Below are 17,866 nucleotides of genomic sequence, written 5' to 3'. Positions count from 1 at the left end.
CCAGGGCTGCATGCACTTAAAACTGTGGTAGGGGGAGGAGGGACCTCATCAGAAGCACTTCTGACAGCGACTCTCACTCCCTTTTACAAGTGGGCAAATGCTGCCATGTACTTTGCAAGAAAAACCCCTAAACCAACAGGGTACCTTCACAAAACAACGTTCCAGTTGTGCCTTTTACATGGTTTCTGAGTGAAACCCAAGATGCGGTGACACCCCTCACGCGTGCATCAGGAAGGATACGGCTGTCAGCCTGGCTGATAGCCGTGCACCAAGGCCATTACTAATACGCAAACTGGCGATGGCGCTTTAAGATTTAGTTTTCTTCTTTTTGCCAGAGATATGACAGAGACTTCACAGTCTCTGCTGCAGAGGGCATGCTGACAGTTCTGGAGACTTTGACCCCAAACCTGCACACCTGTGTGAGAGGCAGCAGGACCCCACCTCCGCAGCCGCCCAGAGGCAGACCCCCCAGACTCATGCCAGCTGCAGGCAGCTGCAGGGAAGGTGCTCAAATGCCAGCGTGGGGGGTGTGAAGGACAGGGCACCCTAAACACGCACAGAGGGTGTGTGCGGACTCACCTCCCGAGAAATGATCCCAGCTCTGCGTGCTCTGCTCCCCAGGACAAAAGAGAACTCGCTGACCTGTGCCAGCCCCGCAGCCACAATCCACTTGATGTACTGGCTGCTCTTCGGCAGGAGGACAGACAAGACCAGGGCGGCCAGGGCAAACTGCAAGAGCATCCGCATTACTGACTGCCACGCAGAAAACAGAGGGGGGCCCTCCTGACACCGAGGGGACATGTGCAGAGGCACCCAATGAACACAGAGTGTCTGAAATGAGACCAGGCTGAAAAATGCGCAATCAAGGGTAGGGGTTCACGGGCAGCTAACTAGGCTTTCCCCCCACACCAGTCAGCAGCATTCAAGAAAGAATTTTACTTTCCAATGAGAGCATGGTCTCTCTCTTGTAAGCAAAGCTAGGGGGGAGCAGCTGGGGCTGGAGGCCCAGCAGGGATTCTGACTCCTTCCAGTAGAAATATGTGAAATCAACTTTTATCATCCACAGAGCCAGGCAGCTACTGAACAGGTAATCGGACCCTGAAATAAATGCTAACACAACTCAATCATCTGTGGTTGTGAGGGAACTGTGGTCTGCAAGGGGCTGGCACAGGCGGGGGGCTCTGAGCCCCGTCCCGCACTCCCTGCCCTGTCTGTCTCTCCCACCTGGTGTTCCTGAGTCCTGTCTTCTCCTGATAGCCCACTCAGTGAGTACAAACACAACGATACTTTCCAAACACACGAACGACAAGACGTACATGTGTACGTGCTACTCACTGGCCTGTGGGTCTTTGGACTCATGCAGGAGAAAAGGCCAGGAGCAAGGGTCCTGTGGAGACGGGCCGCCCAGAGTGCCTTCTCCTGGTCCAGCTTTTGTGACTCCCAATTCCCAATATGCCCAGTTCTGAGACAGGTGTAGGAAAACAAACCCGACGGCCTGGTCCTAACTCACCCAGTCCACAGACTGCTGGGCGAGGGGAGGGGCTCCGGGTAAGTGGCCATGATGCGCTTTGCAGACTCAGGGTCACATACAACCAACATGACAGAAATTTTACCGCAAAGAAGAATCAGTACCTTCATGATCACCACCGACAGCGTGAGGACCATCAGGACAGTGAGCTCGTACGCCACAAAAGTGGGGAACACGTGGAGGCCTGTGCAGGGAAGGAGGGACACGGTCATTCTCAGAGGACTACACGGCCCGTCCTCAGCGGAGCCCACGACCCTCAGGCTTCCTCATGTCCTCTCCACGGACGAGGGCACCTGTGAGCGCGACCCTGCGGCGCCCTGTGTTTATGGCTTATGCCAGCGTTCACCGTGAGGAAAGCGGCCCGGGCGCCAGTGCCTCCCTCTACCAGACTTCTCTCCCAGGACTCGGCAAAAAGTGACAGCAAGCAGCCGCGAAGTCTGCTTTCCTCTGTGAAAACGTTCTGTCCAAGATGCAGACACCCCCGGGGCCTAGAAACTGGGGGTGGTGGGGGGGAAGCCACAGGAGAGGAATCCTGGCCACATGGCCACCGGCTGCCCTGCCGTACATGTTCCTCCTGCTGCCGTCAGTGCCTGCAGTACCGAGACGAGGGACGGGTGCTGGTGGGCCCTTCTTTACTCAGCGGCCGGGCAGGACCAGTGTGTACCCGGCCCCCCATCCCTGAGGAACTCAGGGCTGACTGGGCCTTCTCACGAGCGCATGGACCCCATGTCATGACACATGTGGCCCCTTCATGTGTCTACTTGTTTTACTCAGAGATACAGATATAAGTAAGGACCCATTTGCTCCGAGAACGGTTTCCTCTTTCTCCAAATTCAGCAGCACCCGCCCAGGCCGCCCTTAGCACAGTGCTGGGGACTGCTGTCGAGCACCTGCCTGGAGCCCCAGCCTCCTCCCCCACTTCCTGGCTCTGCCCAGCCTCCACCTCCCAGACCCACAGTGTTCCCCGAGCCCCGACGACTGCCTAGGGGACACCTGGCCTCTCTCCTACCGAGCTGTCTCCCGAGTCCTCGACCCCCAGCCCTCCTATGCCGTGAGTCCAAGACCACCTCTGGCTGTACCTGTGTTCCTCATACTCGCCACGCTGCCACCCACACACCCCCGATGGAAACAAGCCCACAACGCGGAGGGACACGCCTGACCAAGCCCGTCACATGGATGTGACCAGGGAGTGGTGATCCCTGCTCACCTGCATCCCCCGCCCCCAGGACGTGGTTGTGTCCCTGCCCTGCCTCAAAGCTCAGGGGCCTCCCCTCTCCTGAGGATAAGTGGGGTCCCATGCCAGGCACATGGTGCAGTGCCGCAGACCCTGCGGGCCCTGGCTGCACCAGGAGCACCCAGCCCAGGCACACAAACCAGACAGCAGAGGTGTTCTACTCTGAGGGTGGAGACACGGATCATCACAGGACCACACGATGCTCAGGGACAGAGACCCAATCCACGTTGGCACAACTGCCGTGTGCACTGGTGACAAGAGGGCACACCAGTCGTCCTGTAGCTTTTCTGCTTACGGCCACTCATCATTTGCGTTTCCACCAAGTGCTGAGGGTGTCCCTGGGATGGCACAGCGGGACAGGCTCTGCACACCCATCACACGCCTCCTGGCCTCTATCTGCAGATGTGCATTTGGGGGATGAATGAGAACGTGGCACGTGGTCAACTCGCACGTGAGCCATCACACCCCACATGTGCCCATGGCCTCCAGGGCACCTCCAAGAATGAGGAACAGGCAGTACCCACTTCTGAATTCCTCTCTGCGTCCCAGGGAGGGGGACCCAAGGAGAGAATGAAATCCTTGCTGAAAAGTGTGTAACAAGAAAACTCAGGTCACTGGCTTCGTTTGTAAAGCGAGACGGGCCCGGGAATTAGCCGTTGAGGTGGTCGTGCAGGACGGCATGGTGGCCACGCAGGCTCACCGGCCCTACTTGACTCTGCCTCTGGAGCTTGAACAGCCGAGCCACCCCCAATTCACATGCTGAGGCTATAACCTCACATGAGCGTGCCCAGAGACGGCATCCAGGGGGTGCAGGGGATGACGTGAGGTCACAGGGTGGACGCCTGACCCAGCAGGACTGTGCCGGGAAGAAGAGGAGGACACGGGAGTCCCCGCCGGCCTCCATTCCTCTGTCTTTCCATCTTGGTCTCCGCTTCTGTCTCTGTCCCCAAGCACACTGCGCACCAGGGAAGGCCACATGGGGACCCAGCAAGCAGGCAACTGTCTGCAGGCCATAAAGAGGCTCCCTCAGGCCGCACAGACACTGGCATCCATTTTGGCAGCCTGAGTCACGGCTCCAATGCCTCGTTAATACAAAGGAATGGGTGCAGCAGTATTTCAGGGACGCGTGATTTGGGTGCCTGACGGATGGGGGTGAGGAGCAGGCTCCATAGGAGGACACAGAGGCTAACAGCCTGCCCACCTGCCGGCCGTGCGTGGGCCTAGGGCCTTCCTGTCCTGCGAGGGTGGGCACCCACACTGCTGAGAAGAGGCCGGTCTCCGCCCCTGGGGTCTCCGGCCGGAGGTCTTGCCCCTCCAGGGCGCCCGTGCTGGATGCCACCTCTGCACCCAGGCCGGGGGGCCCTCCTTCACGCTGGGACCCAAGCCGCCCCTCTCTGCTCACGCTGCTCACACACGGCCTCTTCTCAGAGCTGGGCCGGGGCTCTCGGCGCTCCTGCTGGTGCTGCTGGGATCCCAGGGTCGCTCCCCCTGCCCGGGACTGACTGCAGCCGGCAGGCCCTCCACGGGGTCTTATGACTCCGCAGGGCCTGCCATAGGGCAGGGGGTCAGGGACCTAGTCCACGTGAACATCACTGAGGTACAAAAATGCAGAAAAGGAAAGACATAGTCTCAAACGGTCCACTTCTGTGTTGCTTAGAGCCCGAGACAGACAGACAGTCCTGAGCAGTGGAAAAGCAAGGTCCTGCGTGTGCACAGGCCTCTCGGGGGCAGGACAGTCGCCTGAACCCCCTTGACAACACTGGGTGTGAAGAACCAAGGCAAAACACGTGCGGCTGTCGCCTGGTTCGATAGCTCAGTCCTCAGCAGGTCAAGAGCCCTAACCTGAGGAAGGGTAGAGCAAGCTTGTCTATTAGATAACACGCCTGCGGGATTTTCATTTCTAGCCAGGACACACTGCACGGAGCCCTGCAGGCAGGACACAAGTGACTCGCGTGTCAGCGAGATGGGTCCTCCCGGGACAATGTGGCCTGGAACTTGATCAGGGGAGCTCGTGCCTGTCGACCTCACGAGCACTCCTCTGGGAGAACGATGGGTGGAGGTAATCACTCAGCACTCAGCACAGCGGAGCCCGCCTGGCACTAGAAGGGGCTGCGGTGAAGGGGGTGGGCAAGAGGGACAGAAACACAGAGAAACAGGGACAGGGACAGACAGACCAGACACAGGACAGATGGCCGGGGGGGGGGGGGGGGTCGACGGGAAAGGAGGCCGAGTGGGCCCTCTCTCGGAACAGCGAGGGCACTGTCACTAAAACAGCTATGCAGTGACGTGCGGCCCCCGCTCTCTGTGCTCCACTCTCAGGTTCCCTGCAGACTTTGTGATGTGCTTCTTGACGCGCTCAACCTTGCTGGGGTCGCACAGAGCCGGTGGCGGGTATAGATGCGGTGCTAGAGCTTTCTGGGCAGAAGGCAGTGCTGTGCTGGACGTGCCCGATAGAGACACTCCTCGACCAAGGGGCATTTCCAGAGCAGCACACTGCGACACGGCAGTTCGAGGTTTTGGTATCAACAGTAACCTTTCTTCCCAAATGTCTCATTTGGGTGTTGCCTTTAAGTTCGCTAACCTGCTGGGCACCTGTGCCTTTCCCGTGGAGTCAAAGTGGGGTTCACCCTCCCCCGAGGGCATTTGAGCGCCCCCAGACCATGGCGGCCAGTCAACAAATCAATGTCCCCAAGTGCAAACTTTCTCTCTTTTTAATAAGATTTCTCCGCAGACCCCAATTTTTATGGCAACTTCTTGCTGCATAAATAGAAATATGTACATAAACAGGTTGCAGAAGTCCCATGCGGGTGTCTAACACCCTGCAAACATCCTGACGTAAACAAGGAAGGTTACCTATGGAGGCGAAGAAAATGATAACCAGGAAGTCACGGATGGGCTCGATGTAAGACACGATCTCCTCGGTGACCATGTGGCCCTGGGAAGAGATAAGCGCTCCGGCCAGGAAGCAGCCCAGCTCCATGGACACATCCAACAGCTCTGTGACCTAGGCGGAAGGGAAGGGCCGCACATCACTCTCCAGCGTGCCAGCGACAGCTCCGCTCAGGGCAGGTTCATGCCCAAAGGCAGCTGTACTATCACAGTGAAGGCCCATCTCCACGTCTCCAGAAGGGCCTCTGTGGGGATGAGCCGAGATGCACACAAGGAAGCTAACATTAGTTGAACCCACCATTCAGGGAGAAAAAAATTTAAATATTTGAAACAATCATTCAAATTTTTGAACAACAATAGTTTTTAAAATTTATTTTAAATATTTGTGATAGATTTTCTTTACCTGGACTCAGTGAACAGCCCAACTATGGCAGTAAGTCATGTGTTAATGTAAAAACTCTTCCCGTCTCCAACTGAAAGCACTTAGAGAAGGACACTCCAGTGAGGGAGGGAGGCCCTGAGAACACAGGGCCCCAGAGGGAAGTGCCAGCGCATCCGTGCCAGCCGGACGCGGTCCGAGCTAGCACTCAGGCTTCTAATGACAGTTCTGTTAAACGCAAAGCTTCAGGTGTTAGTGACACAAAACAACCGGAAAGAGGTAGACGTTTTTCACTCTGAGAAAGTAAAACCACACACAGAAGAGAGCAGCCAACAGAAAGAACCGTCAAAGAAACATGGTTCACAATAGCACCAACCACACCCAGCAATGGGGACAAGTCCCCCAGGAGAACACACGACTGTCACACCACAAAGCTCTGCTGTGAAGCACGCACGAGGGCTGAGACGTGCACAGCACATGCCCACAGGCCAGCGGCTCGCAGCCGCCAACGCGCGAGCTCTCCCTCGAAGGGCCCAGAGTCCCTGCAGCCGCGGGTGCAAACTGACAAGCCCGATCCAAAAACTCGTATGGGTGCTGGACACACGAACGCAGCCGGACAATCTGGAGAAGGCTGCCAGGGACAGCACTATCGGTAAGAGCAGGCGGGCAGCAAAGGTGAGAGTGGGGACTCAGACACTCACAGGCACACTCATGCACTCACACACACATTCATGTGCTTTTGCTTACACTCACATTTGTGCTAACATCCACACACACTTTTGCACATGCACACATGCATGCTAACATGCACACACATGCACACTCATGCTCATGCACCCACATGTACACTCGCACCACACTCAAGCATGCAGACATGCACTCACACTCGTGCCCATGCACTCACATGCACACTTGTACTAACACTTGCCCACTCACGTGCACAAGCTCACATTCGTGCACTCATATGCAAACTAGTGCACACGCCCACGCACACACTCGGGTACACATGCTCACATTCATGCACTCACTTGTGCTCATACACCCATGCATGCACACTCACACAAACACACATACACACATGCTCACGCTTGTGGCTTCTGACGAGGTGACCCTGTACCGCCATGTGATGTGGAAACACGTAATGGCAACACGGACCCTTGTCCACATGCCTCCAGATGGACACAGATCTGGTGAGAAGAGCAGAGTAGGAAGTGGAGAGCAACACGGGCGCCTCTGGACCGGGGGAGGCAAAGATCTACACAGGATATAAAAAGTGCTATCTGCACAAAATTTGAAACTAGCAAGTACATTAAAAGGAAGAACTTCCATTCATCAAAAAATGCCACTGAGATAATCAAAGGGCAAGTTACAGGCTGGCAGATATTACTGAGATCTCTGTGACATGGGATTTCAGCCAGGAGAGGAGCAAAATCCTGAAACGCACCCCAGCACAGACAAACCCTTTAGGTCATGCCACATCAGAGGGGCCGGCACCCTGGCAGATCCATGGGAACAGGAAGCAGGTTAGTGGTTACTATGGGATGGGGGAGGGCAGGCAAGATTCGGAGATGTGGATTTGGGGGGGGGGGGGCAGAAATGTTCTGGAATTGGACAGTGGTGATGGTTGCATAGTGCTGTGAATATGCTGAAAACCACAGAATTGTACACTTCAAAAGGGTTAGAATGGCTGGGGCGCCTGGGCAGCTCAGTCAGTTAAGCATCTGACATTGGCTCAGGTCATGATCTCACCATTTGTCGGTCCGAGCCCCACGTTGGGCTCTGTGCTGACAGCTCAGAGCCCAGAGCCCGCTTTGGATTCTGTGTCTCCCTCTCTCTCTCTCAAAAATAAATAAAAACATTTTAAATAAACAAACAAACAAACCTATGTTAAAAACAGAGCTCACCCGGAGGCTAGTGCACGCCTACAACAGAGCTCACCCGGTGGGGGGGGGGGGGGGTAACGCACTGCAACAGCGGAGCCTGAGCTGTCAGACTCTCTGTCGTGCAGGATGCCAGCACCTAGCATGCCGGGTGGTCCCAGCTGCTGCTGCTCAGGAAACAGTGTCAAAGAAAGAAAACAGAACAAATAGAGAACTATTTTAACTTGTGTAGCCACTGGGAAGACAACATGGAAGTCATCCAGAGAAGAATTTTGCTGGATGTCATTTTTAAAGAGAAAAATAGTCCAGAATGGAGAAAGCGATGTAAAAAAATTAAATAAGTCACACACATGGGCAGCGTTGAGCAGAAGCAAATCCTAGTCTCCCAAGATTACAAAACACTAGTCAGTAGTTAAATCCTACACAAGAAGTAGCTTCTGTGCCTTTCCGGTTTTGAGGTAAGAGCTGACCCCTTGCAGTTCTAAGAACCACAGAGACCTCACGTACCCTTGCTCAGCTCCCCCAGTGGCAGCATCTTGCTACATCAGAGCACGAGATCACAGCCAGTATACAGACACAACACAGTGAAGACACACACAACCTTCTGTCACAAGGACCCTCCCCCCACCCCCACCCCTTAACACCTGGCATCTGGCAACCTTCCCTCCATTTCTGAAATTTTTCATCGTAAATGTCACACAAATGGAAATACACAGTATGCAACCTCTGGAACTGGCTTTTCTTGCTCAGCAGAGCAGAACTCTCTGGAGACTCACGTACAATCGTTTCCAACCTGGGTGGCCTTCCCTGGTGTGGACGGACCGAGGCCGGCAGAAGGAGGCACCTGCTGAATTACATCTGGGTGGCGTTTGGCTGCTAGGAACACTCACGTGGGAGCTTCTGTGTGAACCCGCCTTCCCTCCTCAGGGGCACGTGGTGAGCAGCACAGCTGTCTGTGGGGGTCTAACAGCATACCCCCCCCCATCCCTCAGAAGCACATCCTTTAAAGGAGAAGGCTGCTTCCAAAACGAACCTTTGATTTTCATCTTCAACTTCTCACATTGTGGCGAAAGAAGTTATACTGCTGACCGGCTTTGTTGTCACCAAATAGAAGTAAAAATTGTCTTAAACTGTTATTATGGTTTCAGGTACAAAGCTGTTTTTAAGTTTAAGACCACGTAACATTGGTGACGCTGGAGACTACGTGGTTTTCAAGGCCACCCAGACTTGCCTGTGTGCGACGCTTGAGGTACTGTTTCAGCAAAGGGCTCAAGAGGCTGAGAGTGAACGGGTTTAGTCTACTGGGTATGAATTCATGGGCAGTGTAGTAACCGTGCATAAAATAAAAATGCCATGCGTTTCGAATTATTTTAACTACCACTGAAGTGACAAGATAAAGAACTGACGGATCATAAGCTCTCAGTGAACAGATTACAGGTCAGACTATGTAAATAACAGGCATTTTGAGGATTACCGTTAACATTAAAAAGATGAAAGCAGAGATTCCTACGATAAGGATTTCTTTGTTCCCTTTGCTCTCCATATGCAGTTTTCGATAATACGGTCCAATGAGGTAAGTCTTTATAACGAGACACAGGAGAAAAGCCGCGGCCAGCGAGAAAAGAATCTGACCCACCAAAGCCAGTATCCGCAGAGTCTCCATGACAATGCTAGGAGAGAAGGAAAGAAAAAAGGGACATTATTTCACCTCCACATTTCCCTGAAACCCAACAAAATGGGCTTTCAACTTGATCTTTGACATGTTACAAAATAAGTTTCCCAAATCACATACATTTTTACAGATACTAAAATAAAACCTAAAAATCACATTAGTTCTAAATAACTTGGTTCAAATTAAGTTATTTGAATCAAATATGGAAACTGTTGTTCTGCAATGGATACTTTAAAGCAATACACCTTACACATAGGTTATAACGACTGTAGCTTATACATCTCACTCAGTGGCTGATAATAACATTCCTCGCCAGGATCTAAGCTGACCCCCTTAAAATTCATGAGGCAATCATCACCCCGCAGCTCAGCAATGGCCACAGAACTCCAGTGACCTGCGGCAAAACAGTCTGTCACCCAAGCCAGAACTCCGCATTTCATGTCTATCGGACGTGACCACATTTCATGTCTAATGGAGAACAGGATTCTGTGCTAAACTCTTTTTAGAATACACTGTTTACATCTCAGAACGTATTCTTAAGATCCCAGCCAGAAGACTTTCAGAAGAAAGGCACTGTTTGTATGTACTTTTTACTTATTTCAGTTTAGTCTTTAGAAACTTAGTTCTCCATCACATTAAGGAAACAATTTAGTCCAAAATTCTGGCTTAAAAGTTCTCGATGGGAGAATACAGATCTGATTACTGGCAGAGGACTCATCACCGCAGTCAGGCAACAGTGGACATGGATGTCAAGTCACACGAGTGGTTCCATGGGGGCTTCAGAACAAGCTGGGCTCGAAGGGCAGTTGTGGTAGAGGGCTCCACGCGGGGTCACCAGGAAGGGACAGGCACGTGCCCGGGGCGCTGAACAAAGCAGGCTGGGTGTACCTCAGTTCCCGCCCAGTCTTCCCACCCCAGGGAACTAACAGCTCGCTCACACATTAGCGCAGTCATCCGGAGCCTGGCCTGTGCCTGTCACCCCTTTCCTGGGTGCCACCGCCTCCCCGCATGGCTCCACCGGCCTCCTAACTGGTCTCTAATGCACCACAGAAGCCAGAACGACAATGAGTCCAGGTTCCTCCGCCCGGCCGCAGCCTCCCCCGTCCCTCACCCACAGAGCCACCTCTACCAGCCTCTGCTCCCTGAAGGCACGTTTCCACGTCCCTCATGGCGTCCTTCACGTTTGGGCCTCAAGGTCTGCGACCCAGAGGCCCTGCCAACCTGGCGTGGCCACCTGCTGCTCGCTGCTCCTCACCCCACTCCCACCCTGTGCGTGCATTTATCTGATTAGACACCTTCTGGGTGACCACTCATGTATTCAGCACTGTCCTCCCCAAACACCCTGCTCTCCTCCATGCCCAGAGCACTGGGCCGCACTTGGCTGCACACACGACTTCCAGTCTCGGTGCATTTCTCCTGACAAGTGCGGGAAGCATCCCATCCGCAGATGAGAACGTGGAGCAGAGGTGAAGCTGTGGCTCCAGGCCACGTGCTGGCACCTGGCTCTGGGGCCCGCGCTCCCAGCCACCACACAGACCCCCTGCCACCCCCTGCCCAGGGCGTCACGCCCCCCCCCCCCCCCCCCCGCAAACCAAATACGCCATAAGGAAGGGAAGGTGCAGACAGCTGACAAAGGTCCACGTGAAAAGTGGAAGCCATGGACAGCCCAGATCTCTGTGAAGACAACCTGGCCCCAGGGACATCTGTGCACCCGCACACACTTCCTATTCATGCCCACGGTGAAGACGACACCGCTCTGCATCTCAATCTCTCCATCCACCAGGTTTGGGCAAAGTTCTTACGCAAATGCCAGCCTCACCCTGTGAAGCAGGCATCGCCACCCCTTCCTCAGGCAGACACTCCGCTGCCACAGGCTCTGACGTGCTGGACGGGCCGCTCCAAGAACATGTGTGTGTGGCGGCCCAGCTGAGGCAGACGCTGCTCCCCCAGAGGGGACCCTGCTCCTACAGGTCTGCGGTGTGACAGGTACAGGTGCCTTCTGCCTTTCCTCCAGGCCGGGGCGAGCACTTCCTCATCTCTGCACCAGCTGCTCACACAGCTGGGTTCCTCCAACTTTCACTTGCAGATCTTTAGGAAATAAGTAACTTGACTGGCTTTAACGTGTTTACAAATATTTTTCCCATTTGTCTTTGGCCTGCTTACCATGTGCACAGGTACAAGTTCCAGAGCACATGCACGCATAGGTGTGCACGTACGTGTGTTTACAAGCACAGGGAAGTGTGCATGTGCGCAGGCATATTTACACACTCACGGTACAAAACTTCCATGCAGTAACACTGATCACTTCTCCTATCTTTTATGGCTTCTGGAATTTCTGCTCTGCTTAGAGCTGAGGGCCCCTGTCTTCAATATTATAAACAAATCCATCCATACTACCTTCTAGAATTTTCATGATCTTGGCAAGATGTTAATAATTCAAATCACTATTTTTAAAAAGTATTATCATAGCCTCTGTGTTCTGTTACTTAACTGTGAAATACTTGTCGGGGCAAGAGGAATAAGTTAATTCTTTCTTTTAGAAAAGATAGATTCTGACCGAGTTTAATAAAAAGCCAACGTTGGTATTAACATCATCCCAGATTTTATTTCTTTAGTTTGTTTACTGTAAATTTTTCCCGGTAATCAAAATTAGAAGGGGTTTTCCCAAATTATAGAGAAAAGTATACAATAGTAGACAATAAAATTATCCTAATCTATCACTCTACTAGGAGAAAAATCATTATTAACCCCTTATTCACACGTGTCTGTGTGTATATATATATATATACACATATATACACATATATATATGTACATTATATACATGAATAGACATATTTCTAGTCGTTTTCTTCTTTAGTTGAAGTGATACTGTATATAGCTTCTAACAGCTTTACTGAAACAGGATTCTCATCCATACAATCCACCCCTCTAAAGCACACAGCTCAGTGGTTCTGAGTACACTTGCAGAGGTGCACCCAACGCCACCCATTTTAGAGCAGATGTACACCCATCAGTGCTTATTTCTGCTCCCCCACCAGCCCCTGACCGACTTCCTGTCTATGGATTTGTCTATTCTGGACATTTCACATAAATGGAATCACATAACATGAGCCTGTGTGTCCGGCTTCCTCCACGAGTGTGATGTCCTCAAGGTTGACCCTGTCATGGCCTGTGTCAGGGCTCCATACAACATTCCGCTGTGTGGTCACAGTACACTATATCCATTCATTAGCTAATGGACATTTGAGTTGTTTCCACTTTTTAGCGATTACGAATAATGCCGCTATGAACATTCATGTGCAAGTTTTTTTTTTTCACTGTGGTAAATTATTCATAAAATTACCACTTTAACCACTTTCAAGTGTATAATCTGTGGCACTAAGGACATGAACACTGTGTGCTCTCATCACCTCCGACACAGGTTTTGTGTGGACAGACATCTTCATGTCTCTTGGGTCAATGCCCTGGAGGGGAACAGCTGAGTCTTACAGCAACTCTGTTTAACCCTTTTGAGGAAACACTGTCCTATGACCTGACTCTCTGTTTTACAGCTTAACACAACATAGAACATCTTTTCCACACCGTCAAACTCTTGGTGAACATGATGTTTCACAACTAAGTTTGAACAATGTCAAGGGGACCCATGTGTGTACTGGACTTTCATTGGGAAAAACACTGAAGAAAAGTTCCTAAAGCTTTCTGAGGAGACAACGCCCTATGGTGACCATTTTACTTGTAAGCAGCAGGGAAGTTTCATGCGATGAGGGGTCCCATTTGTCCTTTCTGAGCACCTGCACTCTTTGTGGTGGTTCCGCTTCCTGTTTGGTAAGGAGATTGTGACCTCTACAGGTCCTAATTTATTGGATGCTTCTTAAATAGAAAGCACATGATTTTCAGCTGGGGCGCCTGGGTGGCTCAGTCGGTTAGTGTCTGAATTTGGCTCACATCATGACCTCATGGTTTGTGACTTGGAACCCCGCGTCAGGCTCCCTGCTGTCGGCACAGAGCCTGTGATGTGGATCCTTGGTCTCCCTCTCTGCCCCTCCCCCAATGGTGCTCTTGATGTCAAAAATAAATAAACATTAAAAAAAAAAAAAAGATTTCAGCTAAAGTTGTAAATCTTCCTTTCAGCTATACAAATTTTGTTCAGTTACTTATCTTGCAAATCTGTAGCCAGAAGGACTAGGAACTGGCTCTTATTTATAGGCTGTGACTAGACGTGTTACTTTTCTGATAGTTAAAAAACCCTGAATCAGAGGAAAAGGACAAGAGGACCCTGTCAACAAACTGACCTTAACAGTCACACCCGCCAGGTAGCAGCCTAAGCAGGCACTCCATACGGTTCTCTCCTGCAACCCTCACACAGTCCACGAGCAGGTACTATTTCCATACCATTCCCGTTTTTTTTTTTTTTTAAAGATTTCATTTTTAAGTAATCCCTACAGCTAACGTGGGGTTCGAATCCACAACCTCAGATGAAGAGCCGCACGCTCTGCCAACTGAGCCAGCCAGGCACCCCCGCGCCGCCCCCACCATCAGGGAGAAAACTGAAGCCCAGAGACCATGAGACCAGGAAGCGGCAGAGCTGGAGGGAGCTCCGGGGCCTAACCCTCTGGGCATCCCAGTTAAAAAGCTGTCTCTATTTTCCAACAGGCTGAGCTATCGGACAGAAGAGAAGACATCTTAATCATTTTCGGATTACTGAAACTTAATATAACTTCTGGCAAAAGGTAAATATTAAAAAATACAAAACCAACAGACTCCAACGTCAAGGTGAATCATTATTAGAATTATCTGACAAAGATTTTAAGCCGCTATCAAAAACGTGATTCAACAGCAATTAAAAACTCTTTTTAAAGAAATGAAAAAACAGAAATTTCAGCAAAGAAATAGAAGTCATAAAAAGGCATACCAAATGGAAATTCTACAACGATGTACAGTTGACCTTTGAACAACACAGGGTCTGGGGCACCAGCTGCCTGCACAGTAAAGATCTGCATACGACTTTCGATTTCCCAAGAAGACTGATTGATGACATAAACAGTCGATTAGTACATGCTGTGTAGGTTACATAAATTATATACTGTATTCTTACACATTTACAGCACTGTCCTGAAAAAACTCCACATATCCGTGGACCCACATAGTTCAGAGCAGCATTGTTCAAGGGTCAACTGTAATAACAAAAATAAAAATCTTGCTGGATGGGCTAAATAAAGTAAAGACAGAGGAGAGAATCCATGAACTTGAGGACGGATGAACACAATTTACCTGGTCTGACAAACAGAAAATAGAAAAAAAAAAAAAAGGAGAGGAAGAAGAAGAGGAAGAAGGAGTCTCAGAGGCCCGTGGGATAATAACAAAAGAACAAATGTTTGTATCCCTTGAGTCCAAGCAGGAGGGAGCACGTGGGACTGAAACACTATTTGAGGAAACAATGGCTGAAAATCCTAAAGTAGGCAGAAGACATAAACCTACAGACCCAAGAAGTCGAGCCAACTCCCAACAGGATATGCCCAAAGACTGTCATGGACTGAACGTTTGTGTCCCCCAAATCCCTATATGAAGCCCCAACATGATGGTGTTAGGAGGAGGGGCCTCCAGGAGGTCACCAAGGTGGGGCCCTGTGGTGGGGTCAGTGCCCTCATCGTCAGAAAAGACCAGAGACCCTCTGTGCTGTGCTCCCCCTGCCACGTGAGGACATGGCAAGAAGACGGCTGTCTGAAAGTGACCTTTCGTCAAGAACCGAACCTGCCACCACCTGATCTCAGACCGAGAGATAAAAGTCTGTTGCTTAAGCCCTGGTCTGTGATGTTGTTACAGCAGCCTGAACCGATGAAGACACCAAGACACACCGGAGCTCAGTTTCTGAAAACCAGAAACAAAGAACGAATCTTAAGAGCAGACAAAGAGAAACCACTCATATAAGTAATTATCCGTAACTTGTGTTTAGAGAAATGGCAGCCAATTTCTCATTGAAGCCGTGAGAGGCCAGAGAGAAGCAGTGCATCCTTCAAGTGCTGGAAGAGAAGGACTGTCACCCGTACAATCCATATCCTGGAGAATATCCTCCAGGAAGGAGGGAAGATAACGTTTTCTTGGAGGAAGAAAAATGATGAGAATTTGTCACCAGCAGCAGACTAACTATGCAAGAATGACTAGGGGCACCTGGGTGGCTCAGCCGATTAAGCGTCCAACTTTGGCTCAGGGCGTGATCTCGCGGTTTGTGGGTTCAAGCCCCGCGTCGGGCTCTGTGCTGACAGCTCAGAGCCTAGAGCCTGCTCCGGATTCTGCCTCCCTTTCTCTCTGCCCCTGCCCTGCTCACACTCTGTCTCTGTCTCTCTCAAAAATAAATAAACATTAAAAAAAAAATTAAAAAAGGAAGAATGAGCAAAGAAAGCCCCCTGCAGAAAGGAAATTATAAGAGAAGAAATCTTGAGAAAGCAAGTAAGAACAACGGAATGGATAAAAATAAAATAGGTAACCCTGATGAATTAAAAAAATTCTATGTGATCAGAAGCAAAGCTAATAAACACACTAATCTGGTGCTCAGATAAATAGAGAACATACAACAATTATACTTAAAAAGAAGGGAGAGGCAAGGGAACTAAAGGGAAGTAAGGCTCCTACGTGTCACAAGCAGTCAAGCACTGACAGCCAGGAGCTAACTTCAGCACCACATGCACTGCAGAGCCTGGAGTAGCTGCTGAGATAACTACACCGGGTCCTCAAAATTATGCAAGTGACCCATCAGGGGGTAAGAAAAATGTAATAGAGAAACAAGAAACAGAGAAAATAACAAAATGAGAGACTTAGGTCCTGACATATCAACATTTACCATAAATGTAAATGGTCTCAACGCTAATTAAGATATATTGACTGAATGGATTAAAAAAACAGCATCCAGGGTGCCTGGGTGGCTCAGTCAGTTGAGTGTCTGACTCTTGATTTCGGCTCAAGTCATGATCTCCTAGTTTGTGGGATCGAGCCCCACATCGGGCTCTATGCTGACCCCATGGAGCCTGTTTGGGATTCTCTGTCTCTCACTCTCTGCCACCCCCCCCCCCCATCCCACACTCATGTGCACGCACTCTCAAAATAAACATTAAAAAAATCATCCAACAATCCAACAATACCTTATCTATTGAGAAACTCATTCAAATACAATGGAATAAACAGACTGAAAGTTTTAAAATATGGAAAAGACAGACCATTTTAGACATTAATAAAAAACAAGTAGGTCGGACAAAGGGCTAGTATCCAAAATCTATAAAGAGCTCACCAAACTCCACACCCGAAAAACAAATAACCCAGTGAAGAAATGGGCAGAAAACATGAATAGACACTTCTCTAAAGAAGACATCCGGATGGCCAACAGGCACATGAAAAGATGCTCAACGTCGCTCCTTATCAGGGAAATACAAATCAAAACCACACTCAGATATCACCTCACTCCAGTCAGAGTGGCCAAAATGAACCAATCAGGAGACTACAGATGCTGGAGAGGATGTGGAGAAACGGGAACCCTCTTGCACTGTTGGTGGGAATGCAAACTGGTGCAGCCACTCTGGAAAACAGTGTGGAGGTTCCTCAGAAAATTAAAAATAGACCTACCCTATGACCCAGCAATAGCACTACTAGGAATTTACCCAAGGGATACAGGAGTACTGATGCATAGGGGCACTTGTACCCCAATGTTTATAGCAGCACTCTCAACAATAGCCAAATTATGGAAAGAGCCTAAATGTCCATCAACTGATGAATGGATAAAGAAATTGTGGTTTATATACACAATGGAGTACTACGTGGCAATGAGAAAGAATGAAATATGGCTCTTTGTAGCAACGTGGATGGAACTGGAGAGTGTGATGCTAAGTGAAATAAGCCATACAGAGAAAGACAGATACCATATGTTTTCACTCTTATGTGGATCCTGAGAAACTTAACAGAAGACCATGGGGGAGGGGAAGGAAAAAAAAAAGAGGTTAGAGTGGGAGAGAGTCAAAGCATAAGAGACTCTTAAAAACTGAGAACAAACTGAGGGTTGATGGGGGGTGGGAGGGAGGGGGGGTGGGAGGGAGGGGAGGGTGGGTGATGGGTATTGAGGAGGGCACCTTTTGGGATGAGCACTGGGTGTTCATGGGAACCAATTTGACAATAAATTTCATATATTGAAAAAAAAAACAAGTAGGAAAGACTACATTAACAGCAGATAAAGTAAATTCCAGAATAAGGAAAATTACTAGAAACAAAAGAGCTATTACGTAATGATAACCAGGTC

General features: G+C 50.3%; 1 protein-coding gene across 10 annotated transcripts in view; it reads right to left on the bottom strand.

The window, feature by feature from the left end:
* Window positions 1-17,866, bottom strand: part of TMCO3 (transmembrane and coiled-coil domains 3) — a 50,934-nt gene that overhangs the window by 2,146 nt on the left and 30,922 nt on the right. For 5 of the 10 annotated variants that reach the window (XM_027065277.2, XM_027065274.2, XM_027065273.2 and 2 more), the window contains 4 exons: window positions 9,385-9,580; window positions 5,616-5,766; window positions 1,633-1,712; window positions 580-831 (listed from right to left, as the gene is read on the bottom strand). In XM_027065277.2, the coding sequence (XP_026921078.1) occupies window positions 580-831; window positions 1,633-1,712; window positions 5,616-5,766; window positions 9,385-9,580 (679 nt within the window). The remainder of the gene's footprint in view (window positions 1-579; window positions 832-1,632; window positions 1,713-5,615; window positions 5,767-9,384; window positions 9,581-17,866) is intronic. The other 5 variants (XM_027065278.2, XM_053218172.1, XM_027065279.2 and 2 more) reach the window with 2 other exon arrangements.

This window comes from Acinonyx jubatus, chromosome A1 (assembly GCF_027475565.1).
Source record: "Acinonyx jubatus isolate Ajub_Pintada_27869175 chromosome A1, VMU_Ajub_asm_v1.0, whole genome shotgun sequence".
Taxonomy (NCBI): Eukaryota; Metazoa; Chordata; class Mammalia; order Carnivora; family Felidae; genus Acinonyx; species Acinonyx jubatus.
The sequence above is the reverse complement of the archived record's forward strand: the minus strand, read 5'-3'. Positions and strand labels throughout refer to the sequence as shown.